The 22,335-nt window shown below is 59.1% G+C and overlaps 1 protein-coding gene across 1 annotated transcript; it reads right to left on the reverse strand.

The window, feature by feature from the left end:
• Nucleotides 1-1,748: 1,748 nt before the first annotated feature.
• On the reverse strand, nt 1,749-7,473 carry ZFTA (zinc finger translocation associated). Its single transcript, XM_056131747.1, has 5 exons — nt 7,299-7,473; nt 3,995-4,486; nt 2,566-3,077; nt 2,457-2,469; nt 1,749-2,312 (listed from the first exon to the last, which is right to left on the reverse strand). Exons 1-5 carry the CDS (start codon nt 7,456-7,458, stop codon nt 1,837-1,839), a joined length of 1,653 nt encoding a protein of 550 aa, XP_055987722.1. The 5' UTR covers nt 7,459-7,473; the 3' UTR covers nt 1,749-1,836.
• Nucleotides 7,474-22,335: the final 14,862 nt, after the last annotated feature.

Below are 22,335 nucleotides of genomic sequence, written 5' to 3' on the forward strand. Positions count from 1 at the left end.
TCTGCCTACTGATTTTGAACGGGCAGAGCAGCGAAAGGAACAGAATACTCATTCTGAAAAACATGAGTGAAGCGAGAAAACAAAAGAACGGCAGTGGCTAGCCGGGCACCCTCCGGGATCCCTGTTGCCAAGCGCTTAATACTGTCTCGAGCACGTTCGTGAGAACTCGCTTCTCGGCCAACCGACGGCCGGCACAGCGTTTTCCTGAAGCCTGGTGGCACCAGCACCGAAGCGTAATGCCAGGGTTCTGGCCAGGGAGGGTCTGGGCCAGGCAGCCGCCCGCCCTCCTTCCTGCTATCTGCACCCTCTGGCCTCGTTTGCGGTGCCACGGGCCATCCCGCAGATACCCCGACTTCTGGGGGGCATATAGTGACGTCCACAGCCCCAGGAGGCTCCTACCAGCAAAAACAACCCACCTGGCACGGGCCCTCCCCACGCAGACCTGGCGGGCAAAGGAAATGCTAAACCCATCCCAGTGCGGGCAGCGCCCTGTAGTGCAAAGAACACTGGTTCGGGAGCGGAGATCCTTGAGTCTAGTTGCACGGCTCTTACCTAGCTGTGATCGTAACCGTTTCTGGCTTCGTGTTCCCTATCTGTGAAGGGGTAGAGGGGTGGGTACTGGTGGGTACTAGCTGATCTCCAGGGTCTTTCCAGCTCTGACAATCTTGAATTATATAAAAATGCTATAAAATCCGTGGTACAAAATCCTATTCCGATCAGGAAGAGTCAAGGGGGCTGGGCCTGAGGCACTTGAGCCTGGGGGGAGTGGGGGACCCCCCGGGGTGAAAGGAAGGGCGTCCGCTTAGTTCTCTCGGTAGCCAGGGCCCTTCCCCCTCAAGTCCCGCCGCAGACCTCCCCACTCCCAGACTGTGAGATCAGACACTGGGGGCCAGAGACGAGGGGACACGGAGCTTCGCGCCGGGGTGGGGGCTGGGGGTCCTCTCATCCCCCGCCTTCACTCCTCCTAGGTCCTGCCTCCACTACCTCACAGCTTATCTCTGATATCACGCATAATAAATAAGACATTTGCACGTAGGGGTGACTGGGGACAGCGCGCCCCGCCCCGCCCCCTTTCATAGAAAAAAGCATTAAATACAGTTTCAAAATAAAGTACAAAGAGCAAAAAGGGCCTGATGCCGGGGGCCGCCTGTTCTCCACAGGAGAATGAATCTACACATCCCTCTCGGACCTGCCTGGGAGATCGCGGGGGCGGGGGGGGCCCCCTCCCGGTCGCAGGCCCCAGGGCCCCCCCCTCCGGGAGCTGCGAACGAGAAGCGCATATAAAGGGGGGACGGGGACGAGACGGCGCCAGCTGCCGGGACCACCAGTGCCCCGGGCAGGGCCCGACGGGAGCGCTGAAGCAAGAACGCCCGGCCGAGTTTCGGGGCGAACTCAGAGGCCCTGGGAGCAGGAGAGGCGCAAAGGAAATAAAAAGTGCTGATCCCTTTCCAAAATGTGGGCTCGGGCGTGCGCGCCCCGCGGAGGCGGCGGCGGCGGCGGCGGCGGCGGGCGGGGCGGGGCGGGCTTGAGGCCCCGCCCCCAGCCCAGAGGCCCCGCCCCGGCCCCGCCCCCAAGCCCCTTAGTCCGGGACCAAGGGAAGCCCGCGCCGCGCCCTGGTCCCTTGGACCCTAATACTGACTCAGAGACCCCCAGTCCCGGTCTGCGCGCGGCCGGGGGCCGCGAGACCCAGGTGCAAATGCTGGACGCGGGGTGGGGAGGGGGGCGGGCCTGCGCCGCCGCTGCCGCGGGCTGAGCCGCTTCCTCCTGCGCCGGCCCGGCCAGCGGGGGGGGGGGAGTGGGGGGCGGCGGCCGCGCGGCGGGGGGGCGCGGGCCCGGCTACGCCCGACACGCGGCCTTGAGGTCGGCGGCGCCGTCTCGCGGCGCCGGGGCGGGGGGCCCGAAGCCCTCGTGGCCGTAGCAGCGCAGCGCGGCCTCCTCGTAGGCCTCCAGGATGGTCTGGCGCTCCTCGGGCGAGAAGTCCATGGAGAAGGGGTGCACCTGCAGGATGTGCCGCTTGATGGTGCTCACCTTGAGCGTGGCCAGCGCGCCCCCGCACACCATGCACACCAGGCCGCGCCGGCTGCCGTCGTAGTCCATCAGGTACTCGCCCCGCCAGCGCGGCTGGTAGTTCCGCCGCTGCTCTCGGCTGCGGGGCGGCGGCGGGGGCGGAGGCGGCGGAGGCGGTGGGGGCGGCGGCGGCGGCGGCGGCAGGTGCGGGAAGGCCAGGACCCCCGGCTCGGGGCCGTCGTCCTCCTCGTCCTCGTCCTCGGCGGGCCGCTCCGAGGGCTCCCCGGGGGACAGCGGGCCGGCGCCTGGGGAGGGACAAAGGGCCGCCTTGGAGCGGGGGGCGCGGGCCGGCCCGGGAGCGCAGCCTCCGAGCCCAGCCGCCACCCCCGCGGTCACCCCGGGGTCCTGGCCTTCCCGACCCGTCGCCCCGCCCCCTCCACCCCGCTCACCCCACTCCTCCTCCTCCGCCTCCGCCTCCGCCTCCTCCTCCTCCTCCTCCTCCGCTGCCGCCGCCTCCGCCTCTGCCTCCGCCTCTGCCTCCGCCTCCTCTGCCTCCGCCTCCTCCTCCTCCTCCTCCTCCTCCGGCCCTCCCCACTCCTCCGAGGCTGCGGCCGTGCTGGGCAGCCCCAGGGCCAGCAGGCGGGCGGCCTTCTCGCTCCACTCCTGGGCGACGAGGGCCTTGACGGGCCCGCTGAGGCGCGTGGAGCCCGGGTGGCGCTGGCGGATGTGCCGCTTGATGGTGCTCATCTTGAGCGAGGCCAGCGCGCCCCCGCACACCATGCACACCAGCCCGCGCCGGCCGCCGTCCAGCTCCATCAGGTAGTCCAGCCGCCAGCGCTCCTGGTAGTGGTGGCGGTGGTCGCGGCCCCGCGGCGGCGGCGGCGGCGGCCGGCCCTGGCCCTCCACCCTCTCGCCCTCCTCGTCCTCCTCTGCAGGCTCGGGCCTCTCAGGCCCCCAGCCAGCCTCTTCCTTTACGTCTGGGGGGCTGAGATCCTGAGGGGAGGGGGCCGCGGCAGCGGGGGCGGGCTCCCGGCTCTGTCTGGTCAGGTCCTGGGGGACGAGGTCATCGTCTGTTGGGGAAGGGGTGAGGGAGAGGGGCTCAGCCTGCTGACCTCACCGGGCCGAGGGGGGTCCCCTGCACCTCACCCCAGCCCCAAGCTAGAAGCCCCCTGTGCCAGGCTTGGCCAGACCCCACAAGCTGGTGGGGGGCTGGGTAAACTCAGACAGTGTCTCGGACTGGGTCCCACCCAGGCCTGCAGCGGGGCGCTGCACGGGGGTCTCTGAGCCCCCAGGGAGCTGGGGTGCACCGCCAGCACAGGGGTAGGCTGGGCAGTGCCCCGCCGCAGGCCATGCGGGTCACAGCCCTGAGACGCTGGCCGTGATCCGTTCTGCTCGCTCCAGGTGCCGGGCACCCAGGCCCTGCTGCCCCCAGCCCGCCAGGAGCTGAGGTGCCCGTCAGCGACCCTGGGATGCCACTGGACCCCCTCACTGAAGGCACCAGCCACCCCCACCAGCTGGGGCTTCTGCCAGGAAGGTTGGAGGCAGAGAAGGAACTGAGACGGTGGTCCTCCCGGGACCCCCACCATCCTCTCCTCACAGCCTGCTCCGGCGCTCCGGGCCAGCGCCTGACCCTTCTATCCCGGTCCTTCAGCTTCTAACTCTGCACCCCCCCCTCAAAGCCCCCCCAGATCCAGACCATAGTCCTGGATCTCACCACTGAACACACCTTCCCAGCACGCCCAAATCCCAGCCCTGGCCTGCCTTCCACCTTCCTTCCTCCTCCCAGACTCCCCCTGTGATTCTGGACACCCCACCCCTTCCCCACTATCACCCCGAAAATAAAGAGCCCCTCCCCCCACCCCCCAGACAGGCAGAGGCTTGTCCAGAAAATCAGGGAGGCCGCTTGGAAGCTGGGGCTCCTCTCCCCGGTTTGCCTCCCCGCCCCCAAACCCAGGCCAGTGCCTCTCTGGATGTCCGGTGTGGTTACCTGGCCCTTTGGATGGGCAAGCTTGGAAGCTCGCCCCCTCCTCGTCCTCCTCTTCCTCCTCCTCGTCCTCTGCCCCCTGGGCCCCCAGGCCCTCGGCCTCGCCACAGGCCCCCAGCCCCAGGTGGGCGTCCCAGCTGTTGCTGATGACCTCCTTCTCCCGGGGGCTCCAGTGCAGGGAGTAGGGGTGCTTCTGGCGGATGTGCCTCTTGATGGTGCTGAGCTTGAGCGTGGCCAGGGAGCTCCCGCACACCATGCACACCATGCCGTGCCGGGCAGGGTTGAAGTCCATCAGGTACTCCAGCCGCCAGTGTTCGTGGTAGTAGCGCCGGTGGTCGCGGCCGGGGATGCGGCTCTTGCCAGGCCTGGAGGCCCGGGCCTCACAGTGGTCCGAGTACTTCCTGCCTGAAGCTGCGGGGCCCCTGACCCTGGAGGAGGGCAGCGGGGCACTCCCCCAGGACCCCAAGGCACCCCCTTCCAGCTGCAGATCTTGCCCTGAGGAAGGGGAGAGGGAGACAGTGGTTCAATGGCCAACGGAACCCAGGACTCTGATTCGCCCCCAGGGGAAGGATGGCAACAAAAGGGACCACCCACGTGTGGTGCCAGGAGCAAGGACCCTTTAAGAGCGGAGAACAAAGGATGCAGGCGCTCAGAGGGCTCCTGCTGACATTTTGTTTGTTTGGGGGCCATACCCCATAGTGCTCAGGGCTCACTCCCGGCTCTGCACTCAGGGATCCTTCTTGGCAGACTCAAGAGGACCATATGGGGTGCCAGGGATCAAACCCAGGTGGGCCGCCTGCAAGGCCAAGTGCCTGACCGCTGTACTGATATTTTTTTAAAAATCGTGTAAGTGGGCATCAGAGGGATAATCCAACGGGTCGGGGATTTGCCTTACAAGTGGCTGCCCAGGGTTCAATCCCTGGCACCCCATTGGGTCCCCCAAGCACTGCCAGGAGGAAGTCCTGAGCACGCCCAGGTGTGGCCCAAAAACAATTAAAATCCTGCGGTACCAAGGTAAAGCTGCTCGCTTAGCACACGGCTGCGGCCTCGACCCAGGTTCAATTCCAGGCACCCCCATGGTCCCCTAAGCACCATCAGGAGTGGGCCCAGAGCACAAAGCCACGGATGCCTGGAATACAAACCAACATGTGCAGCCCCCCCCCAAAAAAAAAAGAAAAACATGACTTGCAAGGGCTTAAGAGATGGCTCGGTGAGCACAGCACATGCTTTTGTGTGCAGAAACCTTCTGGGTTTGATCCCCAGCACCAGATGGCCCCCTGAGCACAGAGCCAGGAGTAACCCGAAAGCATGGACATGTCAGGTGTGGCCCACGAAAAGAAACAAAATGAGATGAAAATGGGAACCAGAGGTCACTCCAGGGGTTCAGCGCGTTTGCATACCAGAAACCGCCCCCCAATAATCCCCACCACCACATGGTCCCCTGAGTATCACTGGGTGTTCCCCAAAACCAGAACCAAACAGAAAAATAAAACAGGAGGTGAACGCCCAGGGGCACTGGAAGCCACCCCCACCCCCCCTTCTGGAAGCAAGCTGCAGGGTTGACGCCAGGGGAGCCCAGGCCGATCCAGCCAGCTCAGAGCGGCCAGTGGGGCGAGAAGAACAAAGGGGGTGTCTGTCCACAGCCAGGACCGCGCACAGGACCCACCCGCCCAAGGCCCCTGGGCCAGCCAGGAGGGCCCCACCCAGAAATCTTCTCCCCTTTTCCAGAAATGCTTCGAAATACGGCCTCGGGAGAGTCCCGTCTGGGGGTGCCCAGGCTGCTAAGCACAGTCATCTCCCCGGACTTAGGCGCTCAAGGGAGGGAGCCCCGCCGCGGCTGTCAGCACCTCCCGGGAAGGCAAGTTCTGGGAGCCGGAGGGAGGCGACCACGAAGGGTGGCGAAGGCAGGAGGGTCACCAACGTGGCTATTAAAGAGCCATCACAGGGGGTGGCCGCCACCCACAGGGCCCAGGAACCCTTCCCGGGATTCATTAGTTTCTGCTCTGGCTGGGTGGTCACAGAAGGGCCAGACCACAGCCCAGAGAAGCTCCCTTTTGCCAAGCAGGGACCCCGCCACCCCCGACGGCTGTGTTTCACAGAATCACACTCTGCCGGGCCGCTCGGACTACGTGGACAGTTCTGGTCACTCCCCAGGGCCCGGGGAACAAAAGACGGGATCAGAGAGCGCTCCAAGAAGGCTGTGGGATTTGTTTGGTTTTGGTTTAAGAAAAATTCATGGAAAAAGCGGTGACTGACTTCAGAGTCACAAGGGTTCTAGTTGGGGCTTCGCCGGGAACTTGCTCGGTGACCTTTCACAGGTCACGTCGCTCTGGGGGCCTCGGTCCCTTTGTCTGCAAAAAACCACCGGGTAGCTGAATGGTCTCTAAGCATCCTTCCAGCGCGCAGCCCGGCTAGCGTGAGGTGCCTGGCCCTTTAAGAGTCGAAAAAGGGGGAGGAGCTGAGATTCTTTAAAAACAAAAGGGGAAGGGGAGTTTCGGGGGACCGCGCGGAGGTGAGGGCTGGTGCCCCGCAGCCAGGACGGAACCTTCTCGGCCCTTAAGTCCCTTGCCCCTGCAGCAGAGAAATGATGAACGGTCTACAATCTGCAGGGCCAGCGGAGGGGGCTGGCTGGACCCGCGAGGGCTGACAAATTATAGCCAAATTTGTTCAACATCCCCCCCCCAAAAAAAAAAATAGAAAAGAGGCGAGATCGAACACGCGGACCGGGGCTGGGGGGCGGACCTCCGCCTTTGTGGGGAAACTCGTCCCCTTTGAAAACTACCGCCCGAGAGAAGTCGGCGGAGGGACCCTCGAGGGCGCAAGCTGTGCGCTTTCCTAGAAGAACGCGCGGGGAGGGACCAGGGGCCCCCGACCGTGCACAGGGGCTCGAGAGGGGCGCGGCCCCCCGGTCGGCGGAGTTCGGGAGCAGCCCCCAGTGCGGCGGGCCCCGCGGCCGGCCCGATCGCCAACTGCCGGAAGCGCGGGACCCCCCAGGAGTCGGCGGGGCGGGGGCCGCCGGTGCAAGCCTCCACCCAGAGCGCGCGGCGGCGGCGGCGGCGGGGCCCTTCCCCGCGCCGCCGCGGGGCAGGATCCGCCCGAGCCCCGCGGCCCGAGCCAGCCCCGGCCCCGAGGACCGGGCGGGGGGCTCCCCCGCGGGCCTGCCGTGGCGCCCGGCGCCCGCCAGGTGGCGCCCCCGGCCGCCCGGCCCGCGTCCCCCCCCTTTGTTCGGCGGCCGAGGGGCCCGAGCCGCAGCCCGCCCCTCCCCCACGGCGGGGCCCCCGCCCGCGCCGCCGGCCCCCGCTCTTACCGCCATCGTCCTCCTCGGGGTCCAGCCCGGCGCTCGGGCCGGCGGGCGGCTGCCGGCGGCCGCGAGCCGAGGCCGCGGCTGGCCCGGGGCCGCCCCTGCCGCCGCCGCCGCCGCCGCCGCCGCCGCCGCTCCGGCTCGGGTGGTCCCCGCCGGGCTCCATGCGCTGCGCTGCGGAGCGGGGCCCCGGGGCGGCGGGGCGCGGGGCCGCGGGCCGGGCGGCGGCCCGCGCGGGGCGCTCGGTGCGCGGGGCCGCGGGGCGCGGGGCGCATGCACGGGGCGGCCGGCCGCACGGACGGCTGCTGCTCGCTCGGCGGCGCGGGCTGGACCGGGGTGGGGATTCCTGTCTGGGGCCCCTGGGGCTCCTTTCAGGGCTCCTGGGTAAATTTAAAGGGGCCGCGCGCTATTTCCTCCTGCCAGCTCGCGGGGGGCTGGCGGCGAGGGGCGGGAGGCGCGGAGCCCCGGCGCAGCCCCGCCGCCGGCGCCCACCCGGGACGTCAGGAGCGCCCACCGCGCCGGCCCGCGCCGCCGCCGCCGCCGCCGCCGCCGCCGGGGCTCCTCCGATCCCGGCCGCTGCCCGCCACGCCGGCGCGGCGAGGGGCGCTGGCGGCCAGGCGCGGCTCGAGGCCCCCGGCCGCCCCGGGCACGCACGCGAGCGCCCGACCCCCGCCGCCCACCGCCCGCCGCGGCGCCCACCCGGCCCGGCCCCGGCCCTGCGCGAGCTCGGCGCGGGCCCCGGAGCCGCCGCGACTGGCAGGGGCCCCAGATGGCCGCGGCCCCGCCGAGAGGGTGGAGCCGCGGGGCGGCCGCGCCCCCTCCCGCGGGAGCCGCCCGCGAGCGCGGGGAGTCGGGGCGGCTCCGTGGGCGGGGGGCGCGCGGGAGGGTCGGGCGGAGGGGGCCCCCCCGGGACTCAGGCCCCCGCCCGCCGCGGGCCCGGGGACCACACGCGCCGCGGGCGGGGTCGCGGGCACCTGGCGCGGACGCTGCCCGCGCGCCCCCGGCCGCGGGGACGGGGGGAGGGGGCCCCCGATTCCGGGGAAGCAGCGGGGCGCGGCGAGCAGCGGCCGGGGGAGCAGGTGCCGCCGCGCCTGTGGTTGCGCGCCCACAACAAAGGCGATTCCTGGAGATCCAAATTAGGGGGTGCGGGAGGCCACGCAGGCGCTTATTATCCCGGGGGCGGAGGGGGGAGTGCTCTCCAGCTGTCCTGGAAGGAGGCCCCCGCAACTGGCCCTCCCGGAGGTCTCGGTCCCCCGACCGCACCTACCGGGCGCCCGGCCCCCGATCGCGACAGGTGAGGCTGGGCGGGGTGGCGACCTGTGCTCGCGCAGGTTGCCCGGGCACACCACGGCATCCTGGCCCCCGGCTTGCGAGCGGGGGTCAGCCTGGAAAAAAATGTCTCAGGTGCCTCAGAGGTCGGACCCCAATGGCCCTGTCCCCTCGCTGGATGCCCACGCTAACCAAGGCGCGCCCTCGCCTCGGGTAAACTGAGTCTCCGACACCACCCACCCCACCCCCCACCCCCGCTTCTTCATGCGAAGCTTTGCAGGGCTCCTCTCACCCACTTGGGTGCGGGGGGAACCTGGGTACCGGGAAATGAGGGGTTCCTTAATTAAGGGCAGCGGTCACCTGCGCCGGGTCCCGGGCCACAAAGGGAAGATCCGGCGGGGCTGGACGCGCGCTGCGGGGCGCGGAGGCGAGAGCAAAGCCGGGGGCACCGCGCACACTCGGGGCTCCCTTCCTTACGGGACCTTTCAGAGGGGCGGGATGGGGCGCGAATGGGATCCCAGAATACCAGGTGTTCCCCGCAACCTCTGCACCCTGGCCCCAGGGGGCGTCCCGGGGTAGGGCTAAGACAGTCACCCCCTCAAATGGCCACTCTCATCCCCAAGTCCGGTTCGTTTATTTATTTCTGCGCTGACTCACAAAGGGCGAGCTGCCGGACAAAGAGCTAAAATGCACATCGCGTGCCCTGGGGGGGTTCCCTTCCCCCCTCTCCCTCTTCCTTCCAACTCTTGTGAGGAGGGATGCGGCTACCCTGGACTCAATCACTTTCACCGCTCTTGGACTCAGGCCGCTGCCGCGGTGGGACATGGGTGGCAGTCCCCACCTGGGTTTGAACCTGGCACCGCTTCCGGTCCCGTGAGCATCACCCAGGCAGGGTAGCTGAGCACCGCGCCATCTGGGCGCCTGCAGTGTCAAAAGGCAGAGACCCGCTGAGCAGGGGCCCCAGGGCCTCCAAAAGCAATTTAAAACAATTTTTATGGATCCTAAAAACCTTTTTTTTTTCCTTTTTCCTAGAAGTGAGGAAAGCCAGAACGTTTTTCTTTAACTGTTATGGTTTTTTTTTTTAACAAACTATTTAAGGGGGGGCCAGAGTGATAGCACAGTGGGTAGGGCTTTTGTCTTGCATGCAGCGGACTGGGGTTTGATCCCCAACATCCCATGTGGTCCCCCAAGCACCGCCAGGAGTGATTCCTGAGTGCAAAGCCAGGAGTAACCCCTGAGCATTGCTGGGTGTGACCCAACAAAAAGGAAAAAGAAATAAATTGAAAAATAATAATAATAAACTATTTAAGGGGCCAGAGGAATAGTACAGCAGGAAGGCATTTGCCTTGTACAAAGCCTACCGGGGTTCAATCTCTGGCATCCCATATGGTTCCCCGGAGCACAGTCAGGAGTAATTCCTGAGTGCACTGAGGTAGAAGTCCTAAGAATCACCGGGTGTGATCCAAAAACCAAAATAATAATAAACTTAAGTAATACAGTATTTTACCTTCTTGTTTTTAGGTTTCCATTGGGGCTTCACCTAGCAGTGCTCTATGCTCAGGAATCACTCCTGGCAGAGCTCGAGAGATCACATACGGAGCCAGGGATTGAACCAGGGTGAGCCACCTGCAAGGCAAGTGCCGTAATCCTGTGATCTCTCTTTGGGCCTTAAAATGTTTATATGTGAGGGCTTTTTATGATATAGAAGGCCACATCTGGCAGTGTGCTTGCAGGGGGGATTGGTCACAACCAGTAGTCAGGAGACCTCATGGTCCCAGGGCTCAAACCTGGCCTCCAGCTTGCAAAGCCTTTTCCAAATCGTTGAACTGTTGCTGGCCACCGAATGAAACGTCATGAAGCCCCAGGAGTATTGCAGGCTCTGTGCTCTGGGTGGCCAGCGGGTGGCCAGCCCTCACTGCAGTGCCCAGGGTATGGAGCATGCATGCTATAGGAGGTCGTGGGGTGCTGGGCGTACAGCCTGCAGCCTCCACATGCAAGGCCTGTGCTCCCCCACTTGGGCCACTCCTGCAGCCCTTGAACCACAGCTTCAAGGCCCAGAAGCTTAAAGCGAGATGGAAACTGGGGACATTGGGGACATTTGTGGAGGGAAGTCGACATTGGCAAAGGGGTTGGTGTTGGCACGTTGGACACCTGAAACTTAATCACGAAACCTTTGTAATTCACAGTAATTCAATTAAAAATTGTTGTTTTGTCTTGGGGCCACACCGGGCAGTGCTCAGGGCTTATTCCCTGTTCTGCGCTTAGGCATCCCTCTTGGCAGGGCTCGGAGCGCCAAATGGGGTGACGGGGATTGAACTCAGGTTGGACACGTGCAAGGCAAAGGCCCTTATCCACTGTGCTATCTCTCTGGCCTCCTCAATAAAAAGGTTTTAAATAAAAGTCCAGAAAAGTCGAATGGAGAAAGAAGCTAAGGGCTTTCCCTTAAGGACTGGGAAGCCCCTTGGGGGTGCCCAAGTTGCAGGTATGGGGTAGGCAGGAGGGTCCCTGGTGGGAAAGGCAGATGGGCGAGCAGAGGTAGGGCTGTGGGGGGAGCACACGGCTTTCAGACATGAGGCTGCAAGCTCAATCCCCCCCAGATCACTGGCTTTGGGCCTGACACATAGGACAGAGGTTAACGCCCCCACCCCACCTCCCACCTAAAAGGCAAGTTTCGAGCTGTGAGCACCTCTGGGTGTGGCCCAGAAAAAGTATCACTGACCATGTCCCCCCATCCCAAACGTGGTACCATCACCAAGAGCAACAGGCAGAGGGTCGTGTGGCCTGGACAATATGGGGGCACAGGGGACTCTATGGAATGCCGGGGATCGAACCTGCATTGGCCACGTGCAAGGCAAACGCCCTAGCTGCAGAGGAAATAAATCTGAGACCGTCCTTGGGGTGGGGGGTCCCGGAGCACTGTGTACACAGCAGGCTGAGACACAGGCAGCTGGGTTTGCACCAGGCGGAGAAAGCAGAGGGGGTAAGAGCACATATGACCCGCGCCTGTGCCCTGAGGCGGGTTCCACCCTCACGAGGTCCCACAGGCGCTAGCCCATAGGGATGCTTGGAACTCTAGTGCTGGGCCTCCTGAGAGGGACCCCATGGATCACAGAGACCCCAGGAGAGCCTCAGCAGGTCGTTGGTGGAACCTCCCAGGTACTGTGTGGCTTCCCCGTAGAATGAAATTGTGGGTGATATAACCCCGTTCTTCAAGGCAAGCCCTGCCTTTCCCCTGCTTCCTGCCCAGAAGTTGTTTGGTGCATATTTGGTTGTTTTGTGTGTGTGTCTTTGTTGGGGCGCCACAGCCATCAGTGCTCAGGGCTTACTCCTGATTCTGCACTCAAGATTCATTCCTGGCAAGGCTCAGGGGACCATATGTGGTGCGGTGGATTGGAAGCTGGGGTGACTAGCTTGCTTGCTTGCTTGCCAGGCAAGCGCCCTACCCACTGTGCTACCTCTCTGGCCCCCTGGCTGTAGTTTTAAAGGTAACCATGAATGAATGGGGAGTCAGAACCTAGAGAGACAGAGCAAAGGGCTTGGGGTGATGCTTTGCCTGCAGGAACCCCAGTGCTCTAGCACCATATAGTCCCGAGCACCCCCAGGAAACGCTTTCCCCACACACACACACCACACACACACACACCTGCTCCAGACAGAGATTATAGAATCTGCAGGATAGGGGCAAGGCGAGTGACATCAGGCTAAGGGCCTGGATTGGAAGGACAGGAATGTAAGAATAGGTGGGTGGGGAGTGGTGACAAAATGAGGTAACAAGCTGGATCCTTTCTTTTCTATAATTTCTTTCTTTTACTTTTCTGTTTGGGTCACACCCAGTGATGCTTGGCGTTACTCCTGGCCCTGCACTCAGGAATTACTCCTGGTGGTGCTCAGGATTGAACCTGGATCAGCCGCATGCAAGGCAAATGCCTTCCCCTCTGTGCTATCAGTCCAGCCCCCTCTCTAATTTCTTTCTTTCTTTCTTTCTTTCTTTCTTTCTTTCTTTGGGGGGGGGGGGGGTTCACACCTAGTGATGCTCAGAGGTTACTCCCAACTCTGCACTCAGGAATTGCTCCTGGCAGCGCACAGGGGACCATATGGGATGCCGGGGATCGAACCTGCATTGGCCGCGTGCAAGGCAAATGCCTTACCTGATGAACTATCAATCCAGCCCCCTAATTTCTTTTTTATTTATTTCTTGGTTTGGGGGCCACACCCGGCATTGCTCCGGCCTTACTCCTGGCTGTGTACTCAGGGGTCACTCCTGGAGATCCTGTCCATTCTGAAATCCAGTGTCTGGCCCTGCCAGCAGGAGTAGCTGGTGCTTCAGTGGCTGCCCCAAACCCCCAAAAGACCAGAGGGAGGCGTCCTCCATTGCTTCAGGGGCTCCTGGGGCCCCCACAAGGTAGAGCCTGAAGGACATCAGAAAGGAGGTGCTGTTGGAGCTCTAGTCCAAGGGGTGGGTGTTTGCTTCTCAGGCAGCAAATTCAGGTTCAGTCCCATGTACCTCTTATGGTCCCTGGAGTCCAAATAGGAGTGATCCCTAAGTATCTCTGTGTGTAATTAAAAAAAAAAAAAGTGTTGTGAGCACATTAGACCAAATGTGTTTGGAGGGGTTTTTTGTTTGTTTTTTGGGGGGTTATTTTGGGTGGGAGGTTGCTCTGGGGGACATACCTGGAGATGCTCAGGGTTTACTCCTGCCTCCACGCTCAGGAATCACTCCTGGCAGTGCTTGGGCAACCATATGGGATGCCGGGGATCGAACCCTGGTCAGCAAATGCCCTCCACACTGTACTGTCGCTCCAGCTCAACCTAGTATTGGAACTTTTCACGATGGTATATATGTCCACCACTCTAGCCCCCAATTTGCCTTAAATTCTGAGTTCTACTTTTCCATGTATCTCTGAGCTGTAAGGCAAATTCTTATAGCTGGTTCTGATTTGCTAAATAAGGGGGCTACCTACATTATGGAGGAATGGAGCTGTGCTTTCCATATAGATTATAAATTAAGCCATCCCTGTGAGAAATTCCCAAGGAATTCAATAACAAGAGATTATCTCCTGCAGGGGGAGGAGAGACCTTGGAATCCCGATACACTGCAAGTGTGAAACATTGTATGAATGTAAAAAAAAAAATTTAAAAAAGGGGGAAAAAGGGCTGGAGCGATAGCACAGCAGGTCAGGCATTTGCCTTGCACGCGGCTGACACGGGTTCAATTCCCAGCATCCCAGATGGTCCCCTGAGCACTGCCAGGAATAATTCCTGAGTGCAGAGCCAGGAGTAACCCTTGTGCATCGCCGGGTGTGACCCAAAAAGAAAAAAAAAAAAAGATGATCTTCAGATCAGATCAGGTCAGGTCAGGGAGATCTCTCTATAGCATGGGCTGGCATGTGGGCTTTGCATGCAGGAGCCCTGGGTTGGATCCCTGATACCACATGACCCCCAAAGTACCATCAGGAGCAACCCCCAAGCAATGAGCTGGGAGCAGTTCCTGAGCATTGCTGGATGTGATTCAAAAATAAAAAATAAAAATTGGAGTTGAAGAGATAGGACGGCAGATAAAATGCTTACTTTGCACATAGCTAACCTGGGTTTGATCCCCGGCACCCCATACAGTCACACTCAGGAGTAAATCCTGCCAGGTATAGCCCAAAAACAAAATAAAAGTTATCTCCAGGGGCTGGAGAGATAGCACAGTGGGTAGGGCATTTGCCTTGCACGCGGCCAACCCGGGTTCGATTCCCAGCATCCCATATGGTCCCCTGAGCACCGCCAGGAGTAACTCCTGAGTGCAGAGCCAGGAGTAACCCCTGTGCATCGCCAGGTGTGACCCAAAAGGCAAAAAGAAAAAAAATTATCTCCAGACTGTATATAAAAAGTGTAAATATCGGGGCTGGAGCAATAGCATAGTGGGTACGGCGTTTGCCTTGCACACGGCCGACCCAGGTTCAATTCCCAGCATCCCATATGGTCCCCGGAGCACCACCAGGAGTGATTTCTGAGTGTGTGAACCAGGAGTAACTCCTGTGCATTGCTGGGTGTGACCCAAAAACGCAAAAAAAAAAAAGTGGAAATATTATGGGGTTGGAGCGATACCACTGTGGGGAGGGTGTTTGCCTTGTACACAACCAACCTTGGTTCAATCCCCAGCATCCCATATGGTCCCCCAAGCACCAGGAGTGATTCCTGAGCACAGAGCCAGGAGTGACCCCTGAGCATTGCTGGGTGTGGCCCAAAAACTAAAACGAAAAAAAGAAGTGGAAATATTATTCATTAGTTTCTAAGTTTTTTCTTTTTCTCTTTTGATTTTGGGGCCACACAGGTGCAGTGCTCAGGGCTTACTCCTGGCTCAGCACTCAGGGATCACCCCTGGTGGGTGTGGGGGACCCTATGGGATGCTGGGATTGAACCTGGGTTTGTCCAGGTGCAAGGCCAAGGCCTTACCATTGTACTCTCACACCGGCCCCACTGGTTTCTAATTTATGAGAAATTGTGTTGTAGAGGACAAACGAGCCATCAGCAACTTGGGCCGCTGTGTAGACGTGCCCGAGTGTCGGTCGTATGTGATGATCTTTCTGGCGCCTCTCCATCTTTGAGGCCAGAGGGCTGGTGTTGCCAGGGCAGAGGAACCCAGATGGGCTCACGGTCAGAGCAACATAAGTGCAAGGTGATAGGACAAGCCTTGCCTGCGGACAACCGGGTTCCATCCCTGACATCCCTTATGGTCCTCCAAGCACCACCAAGAGTGATCCCTGAGTACAGAGCCAGGAACAACCTATGGGCACTGCCAGGTATGACCCTGCTCCTGTTCACACCCACCCCAAAGAGCAGAGCACCCATCCCAGCACCTCTGGGAGTGACCCCATAACCCTTGGCCAGGGGTAATCCTGAGGAACAGAGCCAGGAGACACCAAAGGGGCGGCACAAGCACGGGACAGAGCCCGCTTGCCCTATCTGCTTCAGGTCATGAGTGTCCAGCTCTGCATCTCACTTAGATGCCAAGGGGCTGAAGACAGTGCAAAACAGAGTGTTCGCAACTAGAATCAACCTTAGGGAACAGCTAATGACCCTGAGCCCCAGATCAGTCCTTCCTCAAGGCGATCAAACTCCTGCATCCCCCCAGTGATCTCAACAGACCCTCACCACAAGTGTCCTGTCATCAGACCACCCTCGAGCACAGGGGCCAGGCTGGAGAGTGCAGGGGGGAGGCGCCCGCCTGGCTACAGAGCAGCATCCAAGACCCTGATTCAAATCCCTGGACACCATGTGTTGTTCCCAGGGTCACCGCCAGGAGTCGCTCTAGAGCCAGGAATAGCTGCTGAACCCTGCTGAGTGTGACACCCCCCCCCAAAGCAAAAACCAACCAAATAAAGGAACAAGAAGCCATCTCCCCTTAAAATTTGTGCCCTGTGCCAGAGCGATAGTATAGCGGGTAGGGCCTTGCATACTGCTGACCTGGGTTCAATCCCTGGCATCCCATGTGGTCCCCCAAGCACCGCCAGGAGTATTTCCTGAGTGCAGAGCCAGGAGTAACCCCTGAGCATTGCTGAGTGTGACCCAAAAAGCATGATCACGATCATGATCTTCCTGTTGTTCGTCAATTGCTTTGAGCAGGCACCAGTAAGGTCTCCTTCGTGCTAGCCCTGAGATTTTTAAGTGCCATATTCAAGGCTCTTTCAGGGCTAGGAGAATGAGACCCATCATTGTTACTGGTATTTGGCGTATTGGGTACGCCATGGGGTGTTTGCCAGACTCTGCCCTGTGGGCAGGTTACATTTGGTAGCCTGCCAGGTTGTCCAAAGATAAGAAGGAAATAATAAGATGTTATGTGGCCACAAATGCAGCCGCGCGCTTCTGGGAGCTGGTTTTTGTAGTCTCTGGGTCTTGGCTGTTGATGGGATTACACGGCGCCAGGGAGTCAGTTCGTGGGTGTGACCCCTGCCTACTGGAAGATGGAGAATCTGGGTGGAGGATGCTCAGCCCCGATCCGAGCAGGCTTGGAGATCTCAGCCCCGGGACCCGCATGCCTTTGTTCCTCTGCCAGTACCTTCATGCGTGTGGAGAATGGTCTCAGCATGGTTGTGGCTGGTTCTGAGGGGTCTTCGGCTGCTGGAGCTCTGCTGGGGCGGAGAGGGAAACTCAACCCACTGCCCTCTAAGGGACCCCGGAGAGGACAGCCAGGCACGGGGGTATATCCCAGTGGGTAGGGCATTTGCCTTGCACACGGCAGACCTGGCCAACCCAAAAAGCAAAAGAAAATAAATAAATAATAATTTTGCCCCACTCCCTGCTGGGGGGTGTTGTCTCTCCTTCAGGACCTGCCCATCCCATGCCCAGGATAAGCATTCACCTATTGTTTCTAGTCGTGCTTTTTAAATATATATTTCTTTTTGACTTTTGGGGCCATACCCGGCAATGCTCAGGGGTTACTCCTGGCTCAGCACTTAGGAATTACTCCTGGCAGTGTTTAGGGGACCATATGGAATGCCGGGAATTGAACCCAGCTCTGCCATGTGCAAGGCAAACGCCCTACCCACTGTATTATCACTCCAGCCCCATGTGCTTCATTCTTGAACCAACTCAGCCCCTCTTGTAATAAAACCCTCCTGCAGTTCCTCTCCAGGGTCACCCCTTTCTCCTGCCAGCACATCTCCTCTTTCATGCCCTTAAATTAATCTCTGGAGGACAGGGAGAGAGCTGCAAGTACCGTCAAAAGTGACCCCAGAACATGAGGCTAAAATCCGCAATCCCTCCCACCTCGCCCTCCAAGCACGGTGGGATGAGGCTTTAAAACAAATATGTTGGTCTATGGGCTGGAGTGATAGCTCAGAGGGTAGGGCGTTTGCCTTGCACACAGCCGACCTGGGTTCGATTCCCAGCATCCCATATGGTCCCCTGAGCACCGCCAGGAGTAATTCCTGAATACAAAGCCAGGAGTAACCCCTGTGCATCGCCGGGTGTGACCCAAAAAGAAAAAAATTTATAGATACTGGGGCTGGAGCGATAGCACAGCGGGTAAGGCATTTGTCTTGCACGCGGCTGACATGGCTGACCCGGGTTCGATTCCTCCACCCCTCTCATAGAGCCTGGCAAGCTACCAAGAGTATCTTGCCTGCACAGCAAAGCTTGGCAAGCTCCTCGTGACATATTTAATATGCCAAACACAGTAACAAGTCTCACAATTTGTTGTGTGATATTACTGGTGCCCACTAGAGCAAATCAATGAACAACAGGAGGACAGTGCTACAGTGAGGTTTATGGGGAAAAAATGGGGGTTTTTTGTTTGTTTGGGGGAGCTCCCCAGAGGTGCTTAGGAAGGGGGGGTGGCAAGGAGAGCATGTCACTCAGGTTCTGCAGTGCCACATACAAGGGGCCTCCAGGGAAGGTGCACCCAAGGGTGCTCTCAGGGGACCTGGTGACGTCAGGGATCAAATTGGGGTCAAGTTCCAGCAAGGCCTGCAGGAAGGAGCTCTGAGCCTCCCACAATCCCAGCCGCCCTGGAGCTTTGGGATTGGGGCCACACCCAGCAGGGCTTGATCCGATGATGCTGGGGTTTAAATCTGGGGCTCTGCCATGTGCTCCAGCCCCTGAACTATCCGGCCCACCCCACCCTGTACAAATGGAATGAGACCAGACCCCCCACACACACCCCAAAGCACAGGGTCCTGAGCTCACCAGAGTCAAAGGAACAGCTCAAGGCTCAGCCTGGCTAATCCACAGGATTGGAGAATCTGTGTGGGAAACAGAGATGCCCCCTTGGCAGCCAGCACGGAACACGGGCCCCTCTGGCTCCCACACCCCACATCAGTGTCCTTTTCATCTCCCTGCTCCCCTCACCCCTGCAGTTCATCTGCCAAACACCCCAGCAGGGTGAGGCTGACACAGCCACTCCCTCGCTTAATACCCACCAGTATTTTTTTTCCCTTTGGGGTCACACCCAGCAGTGCACAGGGGTTGCTCCTGGCTCTGTACTCAGGAATTACTCCTGATGGTGCTTTGGGAACTGAACCCATATGGGTTGCTGGGGATTGAACCCGGGTCAGCCGTGTGCAAGGCAGATGCCCTCCCTGCTGTGCTATCGCTCCAGCCTGCACCCATCAGTTTTTGAGGAAGAGAAGAGAGTACGCCCCCCATTCCACTTCGTGGCTAGTAACCTAGTGAGTTAACACTGGAGAAATTATGAGAGTATTAAAAATAATAATAGGGGCTGGAGCGATAGTACAGCGGGTAGGGTGTTTGCCTTGCATGCTGCCGACCCGGGTTCGATTCCCAGCATCCCCTACGGTTCCCCCAAGCACCACCAGGAGTAATTCCTGAGTGCAGTCAGGAGTAACCACTGTGTATTGCCAGGTGTGACCCAAAAAAGCAAAAATAATTAAGAAAATTAAAATAACAGTAATGGGGCCAGAGTACAGTGCGGAGAGTGTTAGCCTTAGGTGTGGCTGACCTGGGTATGATCCCCGGCACCCCATATGCTCCCCCCATGCCCACCAGGAGTTATCCCTGACCCATGACTAAGCCCTGAATACTGCCAGGTATGGCCCCAACTCCAAAATAATAATATTAATAATAATAACGTGTACCTCCTGTTCTTGGTGGGAGACACTCAATAAAACGGAGTAACTGAGAGTCAGAAATAGTATGAGGGGAAGGCGCTTGCTTCCCCGTGGCCGGTGCTGGTTTGATCCCTGGCACCATATATGGGTCCCCAAGCACTGCCAGGAGTGACACCCAGAGCACAGATCCAGGAGTAAGCCCCAAGCAGCGCCAAGTGTGGCCCAACCCCAGCCCACCCCACGCCCTGTCTGAGTAAATCACCAAGATGATTTAGGTAATCCCTACTGCAGCGAAAGACAAAGGGTGTTGGGTGGAGGGAAGAGGAAGGTCAGTTAGGTCAGTGGGAAAGGAACAGGGAAGAAACGCCTTAATTATAGACTTAAGATGCTGTTTTCCCCATCAGTAAAAGTTAAAGAACTGTGATTTCTCTGAGAAGCCAGGAAGATTCCTTTTCAATTGCAGGTTGTTATTGATGCTTGTAAATCTCTTTCTCTATCTCTCTTTGTCTGTCTCTCTCTCTGTCTCTGTCTCTCTGTATCTCTGTCTGTGTCTCTGACTGTCTCTCTCTGCTCTCTGACTTTCTCTTTCTCTCTCTGTCTCTGACTCTCTGTCTCTGTGTCTCTCTGTGTGCTCTCTCTCTCTCTCTCTCTCTCTCTTTCTCTCTCTCTCTCTCTGCTTTTTGGCATATATCACTGTGCTTCTGCATGGGGGGCTTACTCCTGACCCTCAGGAATCTCTCCTGGCAGTGTTCAGTTCAGGGGGCCATATAGGATACCAGGAATTAAACCCAGGTCAGCCGTGTGCAAGGCAGGGGTCTTCCCCATCGGACTTGAACCATCTCTTGGGCCCCTTTGAAAAGTTTCTGCATCGTTTTCCAAGCCGATCCCATAAAAGGGTCCTCATGCCAAAGAAGCCTATTTGGGGTCAGGAAATGTTGCTCCGCTCCAGTGACACATCTGAATGGCAGCGAGAAAAGATTTCACAATTCAGAAGCCACTTTGGGAGAACCAATCTCTCCATCCTGAGGCTCCATCAGTCCAGTTTAATGGTTAGTTTGGGGCCCGAGAAAAGTTCGGCAGGCTGAGTGCTTGTCCTGCGTGGTGACACCAAATCAGAACATAATTGTTGAACAGTCCTGTAGATATTTGTATGGAGATGAAAGAAAAACGAGGGGCTGGAGCCATAGCACAGCAGGGAGGGCATTTGCCTTGCAACGGCTGGCCCGGGTTCCATCCCATGCATCTTATATGGTCCCCTGAGTATCACCAGGAATGATTCCTGAGTGCAGTACCAGGAGTCATCCCTGAGCACTGCTGGTGTGGAAGGAGAAGGAGGAGGAGGAAGAGGAAAGGGAAGAGGAGGAGGAGGAGAGAGGAAGGAGGAAGAGGACAGAGGAAGGAGGAGGAGGAGGAGAAAGAGAAGGAGGAAGAAGAGAATTTGGGAGGACTGTGGGTGTCACGAAGCACCATCAGAGAGCGGCTGTGCAGTGACAGAAGCTCTTGGTCTCCAGCCTCTGATGAAATGCTGCGTTTGACTCAAGGTTCTGAGTGACCACAAGCCACCAACAAGTCCAAAGACCCTGCGAGCTAAGCGTGTGGGTCCTGGAGGTCCTAACCTTTCTAGCCAACCACCACATTCCCCTCTAGCTTTGGGGAAAAGGGCAGTTTGGGGTCGTTTGTTTATTTATTTATTTTGCTTTTTGGGTCACACCCAGCAATGCACGGGAGTTACTCCTGGTTCATGCACTCAGGAATTACTCCTGGCGGTGCTCGGGGGACCATATGGGATGCTGGGAATCAAACCCGGGTCAGCCACATGCAAGGCAAACGCCCTACCCGCTGTGCTATCACTCCAGCCCCAGATCGTTTATTTCTTTGTTTATTTGGGGGCCACACCTGCCGGTACTCAGGGCTTATTCCCATCTCTGTGCTCAGGGATCACTCCTGGCGATGCTCAGAGACCATATCTGGTGCTGGGGAACAAACTCGATCAGCAATATGCAAAGCAAGCACCCACTTGCCGTCTCTCTTCAGTTCCCAGCTTGGGGTTTTGGTTTTGGGGCCACACCCAGGAGGGCTCAGGGCTATGTGCTCAGGGCTGGAGGGGGGAGGGGGATGTCTCTGCCACTCAGGGAACTGTATAATGCAGGCTTGAACCCTGATTCCCTGCATGCAAAGCCCGCGCTCTAGCCTCTGGGACCTCTCACAGGGCCTGGCAGTGGCCGTTTCAGGAAGGACTCCAAGTTAGAAACGGGGAGAAAAGTGGCAAAGACCCACAGTATCTGGACCAGGTGTCCCCTCCCCCCAAAACTCAGCAAGGAAACTCGGTAGCCTTATTTGTATGTTAAAATAAACTACAGAAACATGAAGCTGTCTTTTGTTCTTCCTGCCTTTTCCGGAAGCGGCAAGCCATGAATTCCTAAGCCCGGTTGACAGAGGCAAGATCCGGGCAGGGATAAGGCAAAGTTCGTGCCTTGCAGGCTTGAGTGCAATCTGGCCCCACCAATAAATCACTAAATAAAGAAAAAAAGAGGCCAAAATAGTAGGACTGTGCAGGAGGGGGAAGGATCTCAGGGTTTGGTTGTGATCTCTTAGGGGGAGAGGAGTGTTGTTTCTTTTTTTTTGTTTTTTTTTTGGTAGTTTTCTTTTGGGGGGAGGGTGCATCTGGCTATACTCCTCACTTTCTCCAACTCTGCACTCAAGGGTCACCCCTAGCGGACTGGGGGTGGAATCCGGGTGGACTGCATGCAAGGCAAGAACCCAAGCTGCCTTGGGGGCTGGAGCGATAGGATAGCGGGTAGGGCGTTTTCTTGCACGCAGCCGGCCAGGGTTCGATTCCCAGCATCCCATATGTTTCCTGAACACCGCCAGGAGTAATTCCTGCCTTCCAGGAGTAATCCCTGTGCATCGCAGGGTGTGACCGAAAAAGAAAAAAAAAGGAAAAAAAAGAACCCTAGCTGGCTTAAGATCTCTCCGGCCCCCCGGAGGGCTATTTCTGATTCGTCCCCAGTCCAACGGCCCCGGGTTTAATGCAACCGTGTCCTTTGATTATCCTTTGCCCAGTCCGAGATTGGATAAGCACTGGGTTATCAGCTCAGCAGAGCCCGTTTCACCATCAGAGTTAACAGCTCGCGTCTGGTCTCCGTTTCATCCGCAGAGTGAAGTACTCGTGTCTGGTCCTGGAACGCACAGATTAAGGAGAATCGCTCCGGCGGTTACCT

This window comes from Sorex fumeus, unplaced genomic scaffold (assembly GCF_029834395.1).
Source record: "Sorex fumeus unplaced genomic scaffold, SorFum_2.1 ptg000093l, whole genome shotgun sequence".
Classification (NCBI taxonomy): Eukaryota; Metazoa; Chordata; class Mammalia; order Eulipotyphla; family Soricidae; genus Sorex; species Sorex fumeus.